The sequence below is a fragment of the Bos indicus x Bos taurus genome, chromosome 22, assembly GCF_003369695.1.
Source record: "Bos indicus x Bos taurus breed Angus x Brahman F1 hybrid chromosome 22, Bos_hybrid_MaternalHap_v2.0, whole genome shotgun sequence".
In the NCBI taxonomy this organism is placed as follows: Eukaryota; Metazoa; Chordata; class Mammalia; order Artiodactyla; family Bovidae; genus Bos; species Bos indicus x Bos taurus.
Window position 1 is genome coordinate 54,596,528 of NC_040097.1, and position 18,238 is coordinate 54,614,765.

At 50.8% G+C, this 18,238-nt stretch overlaps 1 protein-coding gene across 2 annotated transcripts in view; it reads left to right on the forward strand.

Moving 5' to 3' along the window:
- Positions 1 to 18,238, forward strand: part of OSBPL10 (oxysterol binding protein like 10) — a 343,241-nt gene that overhangs the window by 309,785 nt on the left and 15,218 nt on the right. For both annotated transcript variants that reach the window (XM_027522264.1, XM_027522266.1), the window contains exon 8: positions 9,176 to 9,653. In XM_027522264.1, coding sequence (XP_027378065.1) covers positions 9,176 to 9,653 — 478 coding nt within the window. The remainder of the gene's footprint in view (positions 1 to 9,175; positions 9,654 to 18,238) is intronic.

Below are 18,238 nucleotides of genomic sequence, written 5' to 3' on the forward strand. Positions count from 1 at the left end.
GCCAGAGGGGACGGTGGGTGGACAAGGCCCAGGGTGGATCTTGCTTGGCGTTTGAGGATGACCACTGTGCCAGGATGAGAGTGACTTGTATGGGTTGGCAGGAAATTAAGTTGGCAGGAAGGCAGGGGCTGGATCAGAGAACCTAGTCGGACATTGTGAGGACTTGGGTATTATTCTGGGTGATGTGGGTGCCACTGGAGAGCTTTGAGCGGAGTCATGCAGGGCCTTCCTCGTATTGTTTTAATATTTATTTTTGTGTTTGGTGACTCGGGTCTTAGTGGCGGCACACAGGATCTTCTGTCACAGTGCATGGACTCTGGTTGAGGCACCAGGCTCCAGAGCGCACAGGCTTCAGGAGTTTCGATATGTGGCTTAGTTGCTCTGTGACATGTGGGATCTTAGTTCCCCAACCGGGGATCAACCCACATCCCTTGCATTGCAAGGCGGATTCTTAACCCTGGACCACCAGGGAAATTCCCTTCCTTGTAAAGGTTTTTTTTTTTTATTATTATTATTCCTTATAAAAAGTAAAGGTTTATCTTGACTCTTGTGTGGAAAGTGGACTGAGAAAAGGCGAGTGGGGTGCAGGCAGCAAGGTCATGGTGGAAACGGAAGTGACAGTCAGTGGTAAGGGTGGTGGCAGATTCTAGGTGTACACAGAAGGGGTGCCAGTGGGCTGCGACTGTCCTGTTTGCATATGGATTGGATGTAGGATATGAGCTAAAGAGGAATAAAGAACAACTGTAACCCAGGCTACTGGGATAATAAAAATTAGAACTGTTTGTTTCAGAGATCTCTTACTGAGGAATTGATGACCCTAAACAAAATGACCGAAAGTGACCCTTTTACCTCTGCACAGTCAGGCAGTCTAGGCTGGGCTCAGCCGAGCAGTCCCCCTGCTGGTCTTGCCTGTGGCCACTGCCTGTGTGCCTGTCTTCAGCTGTTGGGCTGACTGTGGGCTGGACTTGGTTGGAACAGCTGGGCCTTTCTCTCATCATGAAGTTCCAGGACCTTCTCTCTCCGTGAATCCTTCCTTCGCGATCTGTCCAGTGGGGTAGCCAGCTCAAAACTCCCAGGAGGGCAAAAGTGAACACTGATAAACCTTAGGCCCCAAACTGACACCATGTCAGTTCTACTCTGTTGATGAATGTATGACAAGGGGACTGTGTAGGACTGTGATCTCCAGGGGCTCAGGTTCGCTGAGGGCCACAGTGGAGCTGACCACCACCCCTGCTTAGCAAGGGAAAGAAGGTATAGAATGGGGAGGTCAGGGGGATACCCCAGGTTCAACCTTGAGTCTCTTGGGTCTGAGAGATCCATTCACACCTAAAAGGGAGTGAATAGAGGCATAGGAGGAAATGCCAGAGAATCTCCAATATGTCGAGTCTGGAGAGATGCTGCTGCTGCTGCTGCTAAGATGCTTCAGTCCTGTCCAACTCTGTGCGACCCCATAGACAGCAGCCCACCAGGCTCCCCCGTCCCTGGGATTCTCCAGGCAAGAACACTGGAGTGGGTCGCCATTTCCTTCTCCAATGCATGAAAATGAAAAGTGAAAGTGAAGTCGCTCAGTTGTGTCTGACTCTTCTCGACCCCATGGACTGCAGCCCACCAGGCTCCTCCGTCCATGGGATTTTCCAGGGGAGAGTACTGGAGTGGGGTGCCATTGCCTTCTCTGGGAGAGATGGAGAGTCAGTGGAGAGAGAGGACAGGAAGCAGAGGAGCATGGTAGCATGAGGTCACACAGTGTTTCAAAGAGAAGGGAGTCTCCACTGCATGGCATTCCAGCTGAGGGCGGAGAAAAAGCATGCTTGCAGAGGGACCATTGCCTTTGTTTTGGTCAAGGTATGATTGGGTGGCTTCAAGGGAGGATGGGGAGAAAAAGTGGAGACAGGCAGTAAAGTTTCAAGGAGTTTTGATGCCACGGGGACCAGAAAATTGGAAGGAAGGTCTGCAATTGACAAGTGTAGTTTCTGCAGATGTTTGAATGCTGCTGGGAACAGTCGGGAGAGAGGGTGCAGGTGCCTGCGGGAACTTGAGAGGGGAGGGGCTGGGATCCCGTGAAGGGGCAGAGGGCTTGCCCATATCCAGAACCATTCATCGTTGGAGCAGGAGGCAGGCAGCAGAGAAGTGTGCAGACGCCAGGGACTCACAGGAGAGCCCTCTGTTCATGCCTGTGGCTCTGAGCCTGGATGCCTCCCAACTGAGTCACCTTGCCTCTGAGTGTTTCTGTTTCCTTCTCTGTAAATTCGGGATAGTTGTGCTCAGAACTAGTGCAAGGCAAAGAGTGGGTTGAGCTCTCCTTGGGCGTCCCATGCATATCCTGTCCATCAAGGATGCTAGCCAAGATTCTGTACATTGAGAGGGAAACTCGCTGAGATCATTATGAAGTTTCTCTAATTCTTTTTTTTTTTAATTTCTTAAATTTTTTTTTTATTCTCGTTTCTTTGTCTTAATTTTTTCTGATTCTTAAAGAATTGTTTAAATTGTTTCAGTATTGCTGTTTGTAAAACCAAGAGGAGATTTAGTTTGTGGCTGTGGTTTGTGGACCCCCTGGATAGAGAATCGCATTAGGACAGATACCTGCATGTCTGCACGAAAACTTTCTCGTGGCCTGCATTCCTGTTCACGGATGGATAACTTCCCAGCATACCGTTGTGTTGTCTTGCATGACCTCCTCAAGTGGCTACTTGGTATTATACAGTGGACATCCTAAATGCACAGCTTTTTCCTTTGATCACATAATTTATTAGGCCACATTCCAGGCGCAGTCACAACACGCACAGATTAACAACACTGCTGTGCTTACGCTCCTTCTTCTCAGGGGAGAGTTTGCCCAGGTCCTCATGGCTGCCGCAGCCAAGAGGTAAACCTCGACCCACAGCCTCTGACTCTCCTATGAGCCGAGGTCTTGAACCCTGAGGCTACGTGGGACCTGATTCCAACAAATGCACCTCTCTATATGTAGTAAATATCTTCTCAGAAAAAGTAAAATTTTATTTGAAACTCATTTCATCCAATAACAGTTTTAATGAATGCCTTTTGTGATGTCCCAAGCACCATGAAATAGGCATGAAGGGAGCTGGCCCTTTAAGGGAACTCAGGGGAGAATCCTGTTGGCTGAGTAGAGAAACCCCTGGGCCGTGCGGCTCCTCTCCTGCTTGCTTTGTAAGGCTGGGCTTGTGTGTATGTCCTCTGGCTGCCTTAAAGGATTGCATAGATCCATCTCGGGGGCTGATCTTGGTCTCCTTTCCTTGCTGTTTGCTCCAGGTGGATTTGCCAGTCTTAATGGCAGAGCATCAGGTACATGGCTCTCCCGGTTACCAAATGAACTGATGTTTCTTTGGAGAGGTGGCTCCCGCCCAGCCCTTCCTTATAGGAGGCCCACTGTGCTCTTAGAGGAGGCCCACTCTTTCCGGGGACCTTTTGACTTTCTCAATGGGCAGTCAATTGTTTCCAGGTTCTAGGAGCCCAACCCAAAGGGTAGTTCGTTACTTCTAGACTGCTGCGACTTTAGCTGTAATTAAGTTTTCTCTGATTCCCAAGTGCAGATCTTTTTTCCTTTTCCCCAAAGTAGTTCAAGGTCTTAATTATGTTGGTGGCGGCAAAGGCAGCCCTGGCGGATGGCTTGATGAACCTGAAGCAGTGCTTTCGGGGCTTTGGCTGCCGTCATCCTGAGCAGCTGGGCCGTCGCTCACCTCTCTGCTGGAGACAGACGGCCCAATTAGTCCTCCCCACTTCTTGGCTCTCGTGTCTACAGTGTCCACTGCCCAAGACACAGATGATTAAGTGACTGACTTGCAAAGGGACCAAAAAAAGGAATGTCAGGGAGGGACCATAGACGAGAGAGAATCTACTTTAGAGGGAAGGGTGACGTCTTTGCCCAGTATGGTCACGGTGCTGGGTGGAAAGACGTGGGTTGGATATGCTGCACAAACACCAGCAAGAGATAAACGGGGAGACAGTCACCCCATAGCTGCTCCATTCTCCTCTGTCTCTCCAGGAGTTCTACTTTTCCCAGAGCTGACAGAGCCACAGCATCACATGCCTAGCAGGTGCCTAGTGGGTGGGACCTGCGGTTGGCTATGAGGCCACATTCCCTGCGTCTTTCATTTCAGGAGCATTGTCTGGGACAACTAGTAAATTCCCAGGCGTTGCATCCCTAGCAGAGCCTTTTTTTCTTTCCTTTCAGCTCTATTTTGCCCATGTTCCCGTCTACAGTAGAGCTGCAGGAAGAGAACAGTGAATTTGCACATTCTTCACCTGTATCGGCCAGTTGTTCACATGTTGCCATTTTGCACTTTTCTCTCTTCTTCCTCCTCTCCCGCTTCTCTCTGTCCCTCACAAGAACACATGGACGTGTATGTGTGTGTTAGTTTCCTGATGAGCCGTTTCGGAGTAGGTCGCAGACACAGCACTCCTCCCTGATGTCCCTCAGTGAGTGGAGCTGGGCAGATCATCAGTTACCTGACGGGGACATTCTCCTGCACGACTCATTCGTCACCCTGGTCAAGTTTAACCTCGATGCCGTTCTGTTTCTCACACACCTGTTGCAGGAAGGGGAGCCCCTTCCAGGGCCCGAGCGTGGGCTCTTGTCTACCACTCGGAAATGAATCTTCCGAGGAGACACATGTGCTGACAAAGTGAGAGACTTCACTGGGAAGGGGCGCCAGGCGGAGAGCAGCAGGGTGTGGGGCCCCAGGAGAACTGCCCTGCCACGTGGCTCCGCAGCCTCGGGTTTCGCGGTGATGGGATCAGTTTCCACGCTGTCTCCCGTGGGGCATGCATTGCTCAGCCAAGATGGATGCCAGCGAGAAGGAGGTGGGAGGTGGAAGGACACGTGGTGTCTCCTTTTGACCTTTCCCGAACTCCTCCGGTTGGTGGCGGCTTAGTTCCTTACCAGGACTTCCTGTCGTAAAATAACTCACACAGATGGTTACTCTGGTGCCTAGCCAGAGTCGCGGTTTCAGTGTGCGTCCCCTAACACACCCATAGTAAAATTTCCCCCAGTTGTTCCAATAAGGCTCTGTTTAGCATTGATCAAAGCAAGAGAGCCCTGGAGATGCTACAAAGGGGGTGTCTGATGGTTACAGTCAAGGAGCCGGTGGGTGGGTTCGCCTGGAAGCGGGGGCTGTGAGGAACGATCTCCTAGAGGAGGTTACCCTTGAGCTGTTTCTCATTTAGACAAGGCAGGAGGGAGGGCAGGCAAAAGAGACAGGACTGAACGTGTGTGTGTGTGTGTGTGTGCATGCACATTTGTGAGGGGAAGGCTGGAGGCAGAAAATGAGGGATAATGTGAGACTGGAGAAGGTGAGGGACACCCTGGCCTTTGTCTCTTGCAGAGAGTTTAGAAAGACGAGTCCAGCTGTGGCATGGATAAGAAGTGGGCGTGACAGCTGGAAAGGAGGGTGGGTTAGGGAGGGTCAGCTGTGCTTTTCCAGAAACGGGGCACCGGAAGTGTCCGTTCTTAGTCACCAACGGCTCCCTCCCCTCTGCATGTTAATGCCAGGTTTGGTTTTGTTCTTCTGGCTGTGCTGGGTCTCTGTTGAGGTGTGTGGGCTCCTCTAGTTATGGCTCATGGGTTCAGTTGCTCCGCAGAAGATGGGATCTTTGTTCCTAGACCAGGGGTTGAACCCAAGTCCCCTGTGTTGGAAAGCAGATGCTCAAACACTGGAGCACCAGGGAAGTCCCCCTTCTGCATATTAATGACAGTTTGGGGCTGGTGGATTGCCTTGTCATCCTGGAAAGAGTAAAATGGACTGGAAGGTGGGGCTCTCATCCCACCCTTTCCCCTGGGCCGCTTCCTGACCCCCTCGGCCGTAATCAGGGACAGGAGAAGGGGTGGCCCAGCCATCCATTCTGACGTCCAGTGAACACTCACCTTGTTTGTCACTGAGGGAAAGAAGATGCTCTCATTGGGCAGAAGCAGAGAATCGTGGTGTCGGGGTGATGGACCCAACTTGGGGAGCAGTCGGGGGCCCTGCGGTTCCCTCCACACACCTTCCCTGCCTCCTCCCCTGTCTGTCCCTCACTTGTGAGAGCAGACGGCTGACCACAGCATCCCGAAGAGGCTTTTGGGCTTTAATGATCTGCAGCTGGGGATTCTGAGTGGCGTTCTTTTTTCCATTTATTTCATTTTTTAAAAAAACATTTGTTTACTTATGTGTTTATTTGGCTGTACCCGGTCTCAGTTGTGGCACAGCGGGTCTTTAGTTGTGCATGTGGGATCTAGTTCCCCCTGCATTGGGAGTGTAGAGTCTTGGCCACTGGACCACCAGGAAATTCCCGATTTAATTTGTCTTAATCCTTCAGCTTCTGAGTTCAGAAATGCTAGCTTGGAGGAAATGTCTTAAACTCTAGCCCTTTTCCCAGGAGAGCAGAAACATCTGCATGATTCTTTGCCTTCATGTTCAGTCTTGGGTCCCAGAGGTGGAATGGTTGATGGAGACACCTCGTCCCATGGGGGCGGGGAGGAGGAGCCAGGCCGGGGGACCCCCTTCATGTGCAGCTCCGTCCATTGGGCTGGAGGCCTCAGTGTGGCTCAGCGCCCAACAGCCGTCCCCAGCAGAGAACCCCTTGCCTGGGTGGGAGAACAGGAGTGGAGAGGTGTGGGAGGGTCTGGAGATGGGGACCCTGGAAGCTTCTTTTCTTTTTGAAAATGTTTATGTATTTAGCTGTGCCGGCTCTTAGTTGCAGCACTCCGAATCTTTAGTTATGCATGTGGGATCTAGTTCCCTGACCAGGGATCACCCCAACCCCCCTGCATTGGGAGTGCAGAGTCTTAACCACTGGACCACCAGGGAAGTCTCTTTCTTTACTTTTTAAATTAATTTAACTTTATTGGCTGGAAGGAGGGGGAGTTCAAAGGCTGTTTAAATCCACAGCTCCCAACCTGCACAGCCTGTGTGGGAGGCGTTCCTGCGGGGACCTCGAGTGGCTCTGTTGGGGGAGGACATAAGAGACATAGTTGGGCCCCCACAGAGTGTGGGGAAGGGGGCTGAACTTGACCTCCTCCCACCCAGAGCCGTAGGAGGTGAGATCAGTGGGGTCTGAAGGCCACTGTGAGCCGGAATGTGTTTTTCCTGGTCAGCTCGAGTCCTCAGGGACCGAGCTGCTCAAATCTGTCAGGCTGTGGCTCAGAAGAAAATGAGATCTCCGTTAGTTTGTAGGGTTGTGGTTTAGATGTTTCTTCTTGCAGTTTATTAGAAAAAGGAAGCAGAAAGATACTCATAAGAAATGTAAAGACACTTCTGTCGCCAAGAGAGACGTGTTGAACATGGGGTCTTTCTGTGGCCTGTGGGCTGAGTCATGTGTTCATTCTGCGTCTGGCTCCTTTGACTTGTCACAGCTGCGCTGTCCTCTCGTTTTCAAGAGAAAGATAGAAAAACATTAAGAAGGATACCGGCCTCTCCTTCCCGGTGGGCTGGCCTTTCCCTAGCTTATTCTGAGGTATCTGTGCTTTGCTGTTCTCGAGGCTGGCTGGCTCGTGTCTGCCTGGCTGTCTCGTGTCTGCCTGTCTCTCTCATGTCCGCCTGTCTCTCTCGTGTCCACCTATCTCTCTCGTGTCTGCCTGTCTCTCTCATGTCCGCCTGTCTCTCTCATGTCCGCCTGTCTCTCTCGTGTCCGCCTGTCTGTCTTGTGCCCACCTGTCTTGTGTCCACCTGTCTCTCTTGTGTCCGCCTGTCTGTCTCGTGCCTGCCTGGCTGTCTTGTACCTGCCTGGCTGTCTCGTGTCCGCCTGGCTGTCTCATGTCCACCTGTCTGTCTCATGTCTGCCTGTCTCTCTTGTGTCCGCCTGGCTGTCTCATGTCTGCCTGTCTCTCTTGTGTCCGCCTGTCTCTCAGGATACCTTGCTTCCACTGTGTCTCCATCTTTCTAGAGGAACGGTCCCAGTGAGGGCCGAGCTGGGGACCCAGTCACAGGGCTGTGTGTGATATTCCCAGTTGGTGACGCTTTCGAATGGCCTGGCGCCACGGATGTGGCAGAAGGACAGACTCAGCCACACAGGGAGGAGCAGAAGCCAGCGTGCGACCTTGGCCAGCCCCTCCCCTCACCCGGGCAGTTCAGGGGTCAGGACTGGTCTTCTGGCTTCGAAACCCGGTGACCCTAGGAGAGGAGGAGCCGAGTGAGATGGCGTTCCACGTCAGCACAGGCTTGTCTTGCAGCCGAGCGGGTGTGGTCACTGGCCCACAGCCGCCTGGTAGTGAGCTCACTGAGGGGTGCTAGCAGGTCGGCGTGGTGAGGGGCTACCTGTGTCCCAGAAAGTCCCTCAGCTGCTGTAGGTGGCCTAATCCCTGGGTTCTGGGCGTTCGGGTGATGGCACACGAGGGAGCACTCAGATCCACGCTGGACCAACGAGGAGTGCCGTAGCCCCTGGTGGACGCTCCAGGCTCCTCCCTGTCCTCAGTCATGGGCCAGTGACACAGCGAGGGGACGGCCCCTCTGCCAGGCAGTTTACCAGAAGCTTTTGCTGTCAGCCCAGTCTGTTTCTTCATAGCTCATTTCTCCTGACCCAGCCCACAGAGCAGCCTCCACCCACGGCCCCTCCTGTGCGTGGTAGCCCTGTGAACACTGCTGCTAGCTGGCCTTGCCTCCAGAGACATGGGCCAAGGCCCTTTCTGTACTCATTTTCTGTCCCAATCCTGGTAGGGTTTCTGTACTGCTCTTGCTATAGCCATTTCCAAACAGATTCTCTCCGTGGGTGGTGGTCTATCTGGACCCCCTCTGACATGGCAGCCCTGAGCCCCGGGATCCGGGTTTGTGGGGACACACCGAGCATTGCCCTTGGCAGTGCCCGATGGCAGGAAGAATACAAAAGAGCCCTTTGGAGCTGTTTTCTTCACGTCTCTAAATGTGGAGAGCTGGGTGTGGACCAAGGGCTGCGTGTTAGCAAGGCGCTGGCCGTGGAGGGAGACACAGAGGCTATGGTTTCAGCCCAGGTGAGCAGAGTGGAAGACAGCTCAGGACGGTCTCGCCCACGAAGCTGGGTGGGCATCACGGGCGCCACTGCAGCCGTTTCCAGTTCCTCAGACATTCTGCCGTCTGACGTGTCACGCGTGCGCACATCCAAGGAACTGGCCTTGGCGCCGGCCCTGGGGACTGTGCCTAGGGGGTGGCAGCCCCAGCTTTCGCCGGTAACCGCAGGGCTCGCTGTCTGACCTTGCCTCCTCCGGGCGCAGGTGGTGCTCCCCACGTTCATTCTGGAGAAGCGGTCCTTGCTGGAGATGTATGCGGACTTCCTGGCGCACCCCGACCTGCTGCTGGCCGTCGCGGCGGGGGCCACGCCCCAGGACCGGGTCATCGGCTTCGTGGAGTATTACCTCACCGCCTTCCACGAGGGCCGCAAGGGCGCCCTGGCCAAGAAGCCCTACAACCCCATCATTGGCGAGACGTTCCACTGCTCCTGGGAGGTTCCTAAGGATAAGGTCAAGGCCCGGAGGACTGCCCCCCCCGCCCCCGCGGGCCATGAACACCCGATGGCCGACGACTCTTCCAAGAACTACAAGCTGCGGTTTGTGGCCGAGCAGGTGTCTCACCATCCGCCCATCTCCTGCTTCTACTGTGAGTGCAAGGAGAAGAGACTGTGTGTCAACACTCACGTGTGGACCAAAAGCAAGTTCATGGGCATGTCCGTGGGGGTCTCGATGATCGGGGAAGGTAAGCCGTGCTGAGGGGTGGAGCTGGGCTCTGATGGAGGGACATTTGTGTACATGATGGGTGCTTGAGGGTGTGCGTGTGGACTCCTTTCTTTTCACTTCATCACAGAGCTGGGGGTAAGTGGACGGGCGGGAACTAGGGATGGGGCTTGACCTTGGGGACCAGGTCCTGGCCCTTTGCCCGTGGGGCCGAGGTGATGCAGGAAGCAGGATGCGGCTCTTTGCCTCTTAGGCTGGCTTCTTCACCTTCTCCTCATGTGTGGGCCACCAAACAGATCCTTTTATTTCCAGTTCCGTATGAATATTAAAGTTGGCTTCAAATCTATGAAAACACATCTTTACTCATGCTCATCGGTGTTCTGGCTCACAAACAACATAGTTGCTCAGTCGTGTCCGACTCTTTGTGACCCCCATGGACTGTAGCCCACCAGGCTCCTCTATCCATTCAATTCTTCAGGCAAGAATACTGGAATGGGTTGCCATTCCTTTCTCCGGAGGATCTTCCCGACCCAGGGATCGAAACCAGGTCTCCTGCATGGCAGGCAGATTGTTTACCTTCTGAGCCACCAGCGATGCCCTGAGCATCATAGAGCTGCCTGTTCATTATCTGCTCATAAATGATTCTCAAGACAAATCTCTGGATGCTGGGCTTGCAATTCTGAATCAAGAACCCAGTGTAATCAGACCATGCGTGGATCACACATTCCCCTCTTAGTGGATAGCTATGAATGCAGTTTATTGTTGGAGAAAAACTTTAATAATCCTTGTTAAATTCAGGTGCCTATGTAAGTGTTTCTTCAACTCCCTTTTAGTCATCAGTCCCTTTGAGAATCTGGCCACAGACTCTCAGAAAAGAGAAAAAAAATCCAACACAAAATTTGGCTTTCGGGTTCAGGGTATACATGGCTCCTCAGAAGCCCTTCCAGAATTCTAGAAGATTAGAGTACCTCCCATTGACTTAACAGGCTTTTATTGAGCACCTAATATATGCCAGCCATTGTCTTGGGAGCCATGAATACTTGAGTGAACAAAACACTCGGAAGAAAACGTGTCCTCATGAAGCTCTCTTCTGCTGGGGAAATACAGTGGTGGGTGCTTTAGAAGGTGTTAAGTGCTAGAGAGAAAAATAAAGCAGGGAAGGTGGACCTGGGAATGGGGGGACCGGGTGGTGGAGCTAGAGGACGGGCTGGAGTGGCAGCTGGATAGACCTCACTAAGAAGGAGGCAACTGGGCGAAGACCCCAGGGGGTGATGAAGGACCCCAGGGGGTGATGAAGGACCCCAGGGGGGGTGGTGAAGGACCCCAGGGGGTGGTGAAGGACCTCAGGGGTGATGAAGGACCCCAGGGGGTGGTGAAGGACCTCAGGGGTGATGAAGGACCCCAGGGGGTGGTGAAGGACCTCAGGGGGTGATGAAGGACCCCAGGGGTGATGAAGGACCCCAGGGGATGATGAAGAACAGGCCTTGTAAATGGCCTGCTAAGTGTGTCTGACAAAGAAAGAGGCCCTGGGGACCAGGGGCAGGGGGTCCCTGCATGCTGGACTGAGATGGGAAGTTGTGTGCCTGGAGAAGGGAGGGAGAGAGGGGGAGAAGATAAGGTCAGAGAGGTAACTGTGGCCAGGAAATGTGGGAGCCTGGGGGCCATCCCCTGGGGTATTCGCTGTCACTGATGCTAAGTGAGCTGCGAAGATGTGGGCTTTGAGTAGAAGATTCCATGAACTGACTTGCATTTTAGCAAGATTGTTCCAGCTGCTTGTTGCCGCTAGGTCATAAGAGGAGAAAGGGGCACAAGGAGACCAGTCAGGAGATTATGATGAGAATCCAGGCAGGAGATGGTGGTGGCTTGGGCCAGGGCAGAGATGGTGGGGTGGTGACATGGGGCGGGAACCTGGGTGAATAAGTGGAGCGATCAGACGTGGGGTGTGAGCAGAAGGCGATGCCGAGGCTTTTTGCTTTGTTTCTGTGTGTGCTCAGTCATGCGGTCGTGTCCGACTCTTTGTGACCCCACGGACTGTAGCCCACCAGGCTCCTCTGTCCATGGCGTTTTCCAGGCGAGAATACTGGAGGGGGTTGCCACGCCCTCCTCCAGGGGATCTTCCCGCCCCAGGGATCGAACCCGTGTCTCTCATGTCTCCTGGGATTCCTCAACCCTAGTGCCACCTAAAATGCTGCATGATTGTCGATGCTCTTCCCAGCACTCTACACTTCATACCCGTGACTCATTCATTTATTTTTCAGCTGCAAGTCGGTCCCTCCCGATCTCCCCCATCTATTTCTTTCCTCCCCTCTGGCAGCCGCCTGTTTGTTCTCTGAATCTGTGTTTCTGCTGTGTTATGTTTGTTCATTCGCTTTGTTCATTTTTTTTTTTTAGATTCCACCTATAAGTATATCATACAGTGTTTATCTTTCTCTGTCTGACTTATTTCATGTAGTATAATACCGTCTAGGTCTATCCCTTTCGTCACAAACGGCAAAATTTCATTGGTTTTCATCATTACTGTTTCATTGTGTATTTATACTACAGTTTCTTGATCCGTTTGTCTGTTGGTGGGCACTTACGTTGCTTCCATACCTTGGTTATTGTAGATGCTGCTGCTTATGAGCACAGGGGTGTGTATCTCTTCCAATCGGTGTTTTCGTTTTCTTTGGGTAAATGCCTGGAAGTGTGATTGCCGGATCGTGCGGTGGTGCTCTCCTTAGCTTTGGGGGAGCCTCTATACTGTTCTCCATGGTGGCTGCACCAGGTGATGTTCCCAGCACCAGTGAACAAGGGTTCCCTTTTCTCCACACCCCCACCGGCATTTCTTATCTCTCATCTTTTTCACGATGGCCGTCCTGACAGGTGTGAGGTGACGTCTCACTGTGGTTTTGATCTGCCTCTCCCTGTTGATTTGAGACACGGAGCATCTGCTCATGCGCCTCTTGGCCGTTAAGCGGCCGTGCGGACTGCTGTGTGTCTCTTCAGATCCTCTACCTCGTTGTCAGTTGTTTGGCTTTTTAATGTCGAGATGTGTGAGTTCTTTGTCTGTTTGGAACATTAACCCCTCATCAGATGCATCTGGGGCTCAGATGTGAGCTGTGAGAGGCAGATGACACCAGGCTTTTGGCCTGAGCAGCTTAGAAGGATGGAAGAGCCCTTCGCTGAGGTGAGGAAGACTGGAAGGGGTGCTGGTTTGGAAGGAGGAGTGCGCAGGGGTCCAGGTGGGTTCTGTTAGGGTTTAGATATTCGAGGGATGACTTGAGCAGATGGTGACTCTGCATGCTGGGGTTCTGTGGGGAGGTCCCAGATGAGTTTAAAACGTGTCACTTAGGACCTGGAGACTCACGTCTGCTGAGTGTAGGGTTGGCCTCTGACGTTCAGGGTCTGGGCTCCCCCGTTCCTTAACGGGCAGCTGGTAGGGGCAGCGGCCTTCATTCACCTTGCACACCCGGGACAAAGCTCTTAATGATGTGTGCTGGAAATCGTGTCACGCCCTTGCTGTAGCATCTCGAGCAGAGCTGGGATTTTCTGCTCTCGTTTTTCCTCTGTGCATGAAAATTCTCCTTCAGACATCTCAGTGGAGTGCTAAAAGAGAAGGAAGAGTCTGGAGAGACTCTGTGAGGCCCCCTAGGGACCCCACCCCATGCACTCCTGCCTGGACAGGCCTGGGAGGTTTGCGTCTCATTCTTGTGGGGCTTTCAGTCTGTCTCAGTCCTTTCAGTAGCTCTATCTCCCTTTCTTTCATATTAATTAAGGGTGGGCTCTGTAACCCACCGTTTTTCTTGACTTTTCACAGAAAATGCTTCTCAGTTCAGTTCAGTCGCTCAGTTGTGTCCGACTCTTTGAGACCCCATGAATCGCAGCACGCCAGGCCTCCCTGTCCATCACCAACTCCCGGAGTTTACTCAAACTCATGTCCATCCAGTCGGTGATGCCATCCAGCCATCTCATCCTCTGTCGTCCCCTTCTCCTTCCACCTTCAATCTTTCCCAGCAGCACGGTCTTTTCCAATGAGTCAGTTCTTTGCATCAGGTGGCCAAAGTATTGGAGTTTCAGCTTCAGCATCAGTCCTTCCAATGAATATTCAGGACTGATTTCCTTTAGGATGGACTGGTTGGATCTCCTTGCAGTCCAAGGGACTCTCAAGAGTCTTCTCCAACACCACAGTTCAAAAGTATCAATTCTTTGGTGTTCTGCTTTCTTTATAGTCCAACTCTCACATCCATACATGACTACTGGAAAAACCATAGCTTTGACTAGATGGACCTTTGTTGGCAAGGTAATGTCTCTGCTTTTTAATAAGCTGTTTAAGTTGCTTATAATTTTTCTTCCAAGGAGCAAGTGTCTTTGAATTTCATGGCTGCAGTCACCATCTGCAGTGATTTTGGAGCCCAAAAAGACCAATGTCTGTCACTGTTTCCACTGTTTCCCCATCTATTTGCCATGAAATGATGGGACTGGATGCCATGATCTTAGTTTTCTGAATGTTGAGTTTTAAGCCAACTTTTTCACTCTCCTGTTTGCCTTTCATCAAGAGGCTCTTTAGTTTTTCACTTTCTGCCATAAGCGTAGTATCATCTGCATATCTAAGGTTTTTGATATTTCTCCCGGCAATCTTGATTCCAGCTTGTGGTTCCTCAAGTCCAGCATTTCTCATGATGTACTTGCATGTAAGTTAATAATCAGGGTGACAATATACACCCTTGACATACTCCTTTCCCAATTCATAACCAGTCTGTTGTTCCGTGTCCAGTTTTAACTGTTGTTTCTTGATCTGCATACAGATTTCTCAGGAGGCAGGTCAGGTGGTCTGGTATTCCCTTCTCCTTCAGAATTTTCCACAGTTTGTTGTGATCCACACAGTCAAAGGCTTTGGCATAGTCAATAAAGCAGAAGTAGATGTTTTTCTGGAACTCTCTTGCTTTTTCGATGATCCAAAGGATGTTGACAATTTGTTCTCGGTTCCTCTGCCTTTTCTAAAACCAGCTTGAACATCTGGAAGTTCACGGTTCACATATTGCTGAAGCCTCGCTTGGAGAATTTTAAGCATTACTTTACTAGCATGTGAGATGAGTGCAGTTGTGCGGTAGTTTGAGCATTCTTTGGCATTGCCTTTCTTTGGGATTGGAATGAAAACTGACCTTTTCCAGTCCTGTGGCCACTGCTGAGTTTTCCAAATTTGCTGGCATATTGAGTGCAGCACTTTCACAGCAGCATCTTTTAGGATTTGAAATAGCTCAACTGGAATTCCATCACCTCCACTAGCTTTGTTCGTAGTGATGCTTCCTAAGGCCCACTTGACCTCACATTCCAGGATGTCTGGCTCTAGGTGAGTGATCACACCATTATGATTATCTGGGTCATGAAGATCTTTTTTATACAGTTCTTCTGTGTATTCTTGCCACCTCTTCTTAATATCTTCTGCTTCTGTTAGGTCCATACCATTTCTGTCCTTTATTGTGCCCATCTTTGCATGAAAGGTTCCCTTGGTGTGTCTAGTTTTCTTGAAGAGATCTCTAGTCTTTCCCATTCTATTGTTTTCCTCTATTTCTTTGCATTGATCAGAGGAAGGCTTTCTTATCTCTCCTTGCTATTCTTTGGAACTCTGCATTCAGTTGGGTATATCTTTCCTTTTCTCCTTTGCTTTTCACTTCTCTTCTTTTCACAGCTATTTGTAAGGCCTCCTCAGACAGCCATTTTACTTTTTTGCATTTCTTTTTCATGGGGATGGTCTTGATCACTGCCTCCTGTACAATGTCATGAACCTCAATCCATAGTTCTTCAGGCACTCTGTCTATCAGATCTAATCCCTTGAATTTATTTGTCATTTCCACTGTATAATCATAAGGGATTTAATTTAGGTCATACCTGAATGGTCTAGTGGTTTTCCCTACTTCCTTCAATTTAAGTCTGAATTTGGCAATAAGGAGTTCATGATCTGAGCCACAGCCAGCTCCCGGTCTTGTTTTTGCTGACTATATAGAGCTTCTCCATCTTTGGCTGCAAAGAATACAATCAGTCTGATTTTGGTATTGACCATCTGGTGATGTCCATGTGTAGCGTCTTCTCTTGTGTTGTTGGAAGAGGGTGTTTGCTATGACCAGTGTGTTCTCCTGGCAAAACTCTGTTAGCCTTTGCCCTGCTTTATTCCGTATTCCAAGGCCAAATTTGCCTGTTGCTCCAGGCGTTTCTTGACTTCCTACTTTTGCATTCCAGTCTCCTATAATGAAAAGGACCTCTTTTTTGGGTGTTAGTTCTAGAAGGTCTTGTAGGTCTTCATAGAACCATTCAGCTTCAGCTTCTTCAGCATTACTGGTTGGGACATAGACTTGGATTACTGTGATGTTGAATGGTTTGCCATGGAAACAAACAGAGATCATTCTGTCGTTTTTGAGATTGCATCCAAGAACTGCATTTCAGACTCCTTTATTGACCATGATGGCTACTCCATTTCCTCTAAGGGATTCCTGCCCACAGTAGTATATATAGTTGTCATCTGAGTTAAATTCACCCATTCCAGTCCATCTTCATTCGCTGATTCCTAGAATATCGATGTTCACTCTTGCCATCTCCTGTTTCACCACTTCCAATTTGCCTTGATTCATGGATGCAACATTCCAGGTTCCTATGCAATATTGCTCTTTACAGCATCGGACTTTACTTCCATCACCAGTCACATCCACAACTGGGTGTTGTTTTTGCTTTGGCTCCATCCCTTCATTCTTTCTGGAGTTATTTCTCCACTGATCTCCAGTAGCATGTTGGGCACCTACCAACCTGGGGAGTTCCTCTTTCAGTATCCTATCATTTTGCCTTTTCATACTGTTCTTGGGGTTCTCAAGGCAAGAATACTGAAGTGGTTTGCCATTCCCTTCTCCAGTGGACCATGTTTTGTCAGACCTCTCCACCATGACCTGTACCCAGGACTGGGGAAACAGACTCTTGGAGGGCACAAACAGAAAGAACCCTGTGCCCACCAGGACCCAGGAGAAAGGAGCAGCGACCCCACAGGAGACTGACCCAGACTTGCCTGTGAGTGTCCAGGAGTCTCTGGCGGAGGCATGGGTCAGCAGTGGCCTGCTGCAGGATCAGGGTCACTGAGTGTGGCAGTGCACACTGGACCTTTTGAAGGAGGTCGCCATTATCTTCATTACCTCCACCATAGTGGCCTCAGGGCGAATAACAGGGAGGGAACGCAGCCCCTTCCATCAACAGAAAATTGGATTAAAGATTGACTGAGCTTGACCCTGCCCATCAGAACAAGACCCAGTTTCCCCCTTAGTCAGTCTCACCCATCAGGAAACTGCTTCTAAGAATACCAAACTTCCAAGATTCTGGTTATTGTGCTCAAGGCTCCTTTGGGGGGTGGGTTGTGGGTGGGTGGTGCTGGGGGAGGTGGGTTGTTTCTCTTTGCCTCACTGCCTTCTTTGCACTGATATGGAACATTCTGTGAATGTGTTGGTTGGGCTTGAAGTGACATTTTTCAGCCCTTCATTCTAAAAATTAGATGGGTCGACTTGAAATTTTGTACTTAACTACCTGCGCTAATCTTATTTTTTTTAATTTATTTTGCTGTGTTGGATCTTTGTTGCAGCATGTGGGATCTAGTTCCCTGACCAGGGATCGAACCCGGGCCCCCTGCACTGGGAGCATGGAGTCCTAGCCACTGGCCCAGTAGGGAAGCCCCAGGGAAGCATTAAATGGTTGCCTTAGGCTGCGGCATGTTTGGCTATGATAAAATGCCATTTTCAAGGGCTTCATCGTGCCTTGCCTTTCCTAGTTGCTCCTCAGAGACCTCCCTGAATGGTCCCTCAGCGCTGACACTGTTCAGCTCCCCGAGGTGACATCGCTCTGTGAAGAGGGGCACAGGTCCCTCTGCTTGGCACCCAGCGGATTGCTGGGGACACAGCTCATCCAGCCAGTCTGGAAACCCCTGCCCCCCAGAACTCCAGACCAGTGCCCAGTACACAGGTCCGTGGGGACAGGCCGGGACAGGTTTGCCCATGAAGGCTGGCAGCACAGAGCCTGCAGACTAGTCCCCTGGAGTCACTGTCGATGCTTCTGTGCTTTCTTTCCAGCATCAACGTCCTGTTGGAATATTTTGGTTCTTCAAAATTATTTTAGATATGTCAGTTTCAAAGTCTTCATTATTGGCCTTATATTTATTGATAAATCAATTGGTGGGATTTAAAGCAGAAACCTCCCAGCTTGAGGACCAGCCATGGCCCGGAAGGCTGGATTATTTGCTGTTTTTCAGCTTCTGTCAGCTCTTAGGCCAATTAAAGAGGAGCTTTCATTTGTGAGCCCGTTTGCAAGTCTAGTTTTAATATAGTCTTTTATTCATTATTAAGGACAGATTTTTGTATGCAGTCTTGAAAACAGAGTGTTGAGAAGGCATAATTGCTGGTGATTTAATGAATGAGAACACATTTATGGGTTTTCAGAAAAGAGCCCAGGAAGGTGGTCTCAGCAGTGCAGTAAGTCAGCCTTGCTCTGGGGCTCACTCCTCTGATTTCAGTGGACTTGAGGGAAATTTCACCTTGGTTTGGGCGGGTGGAGGCTGCCTCCCACCTGGCTCCCTTCCCCCACGAGCATCACCCATCACCC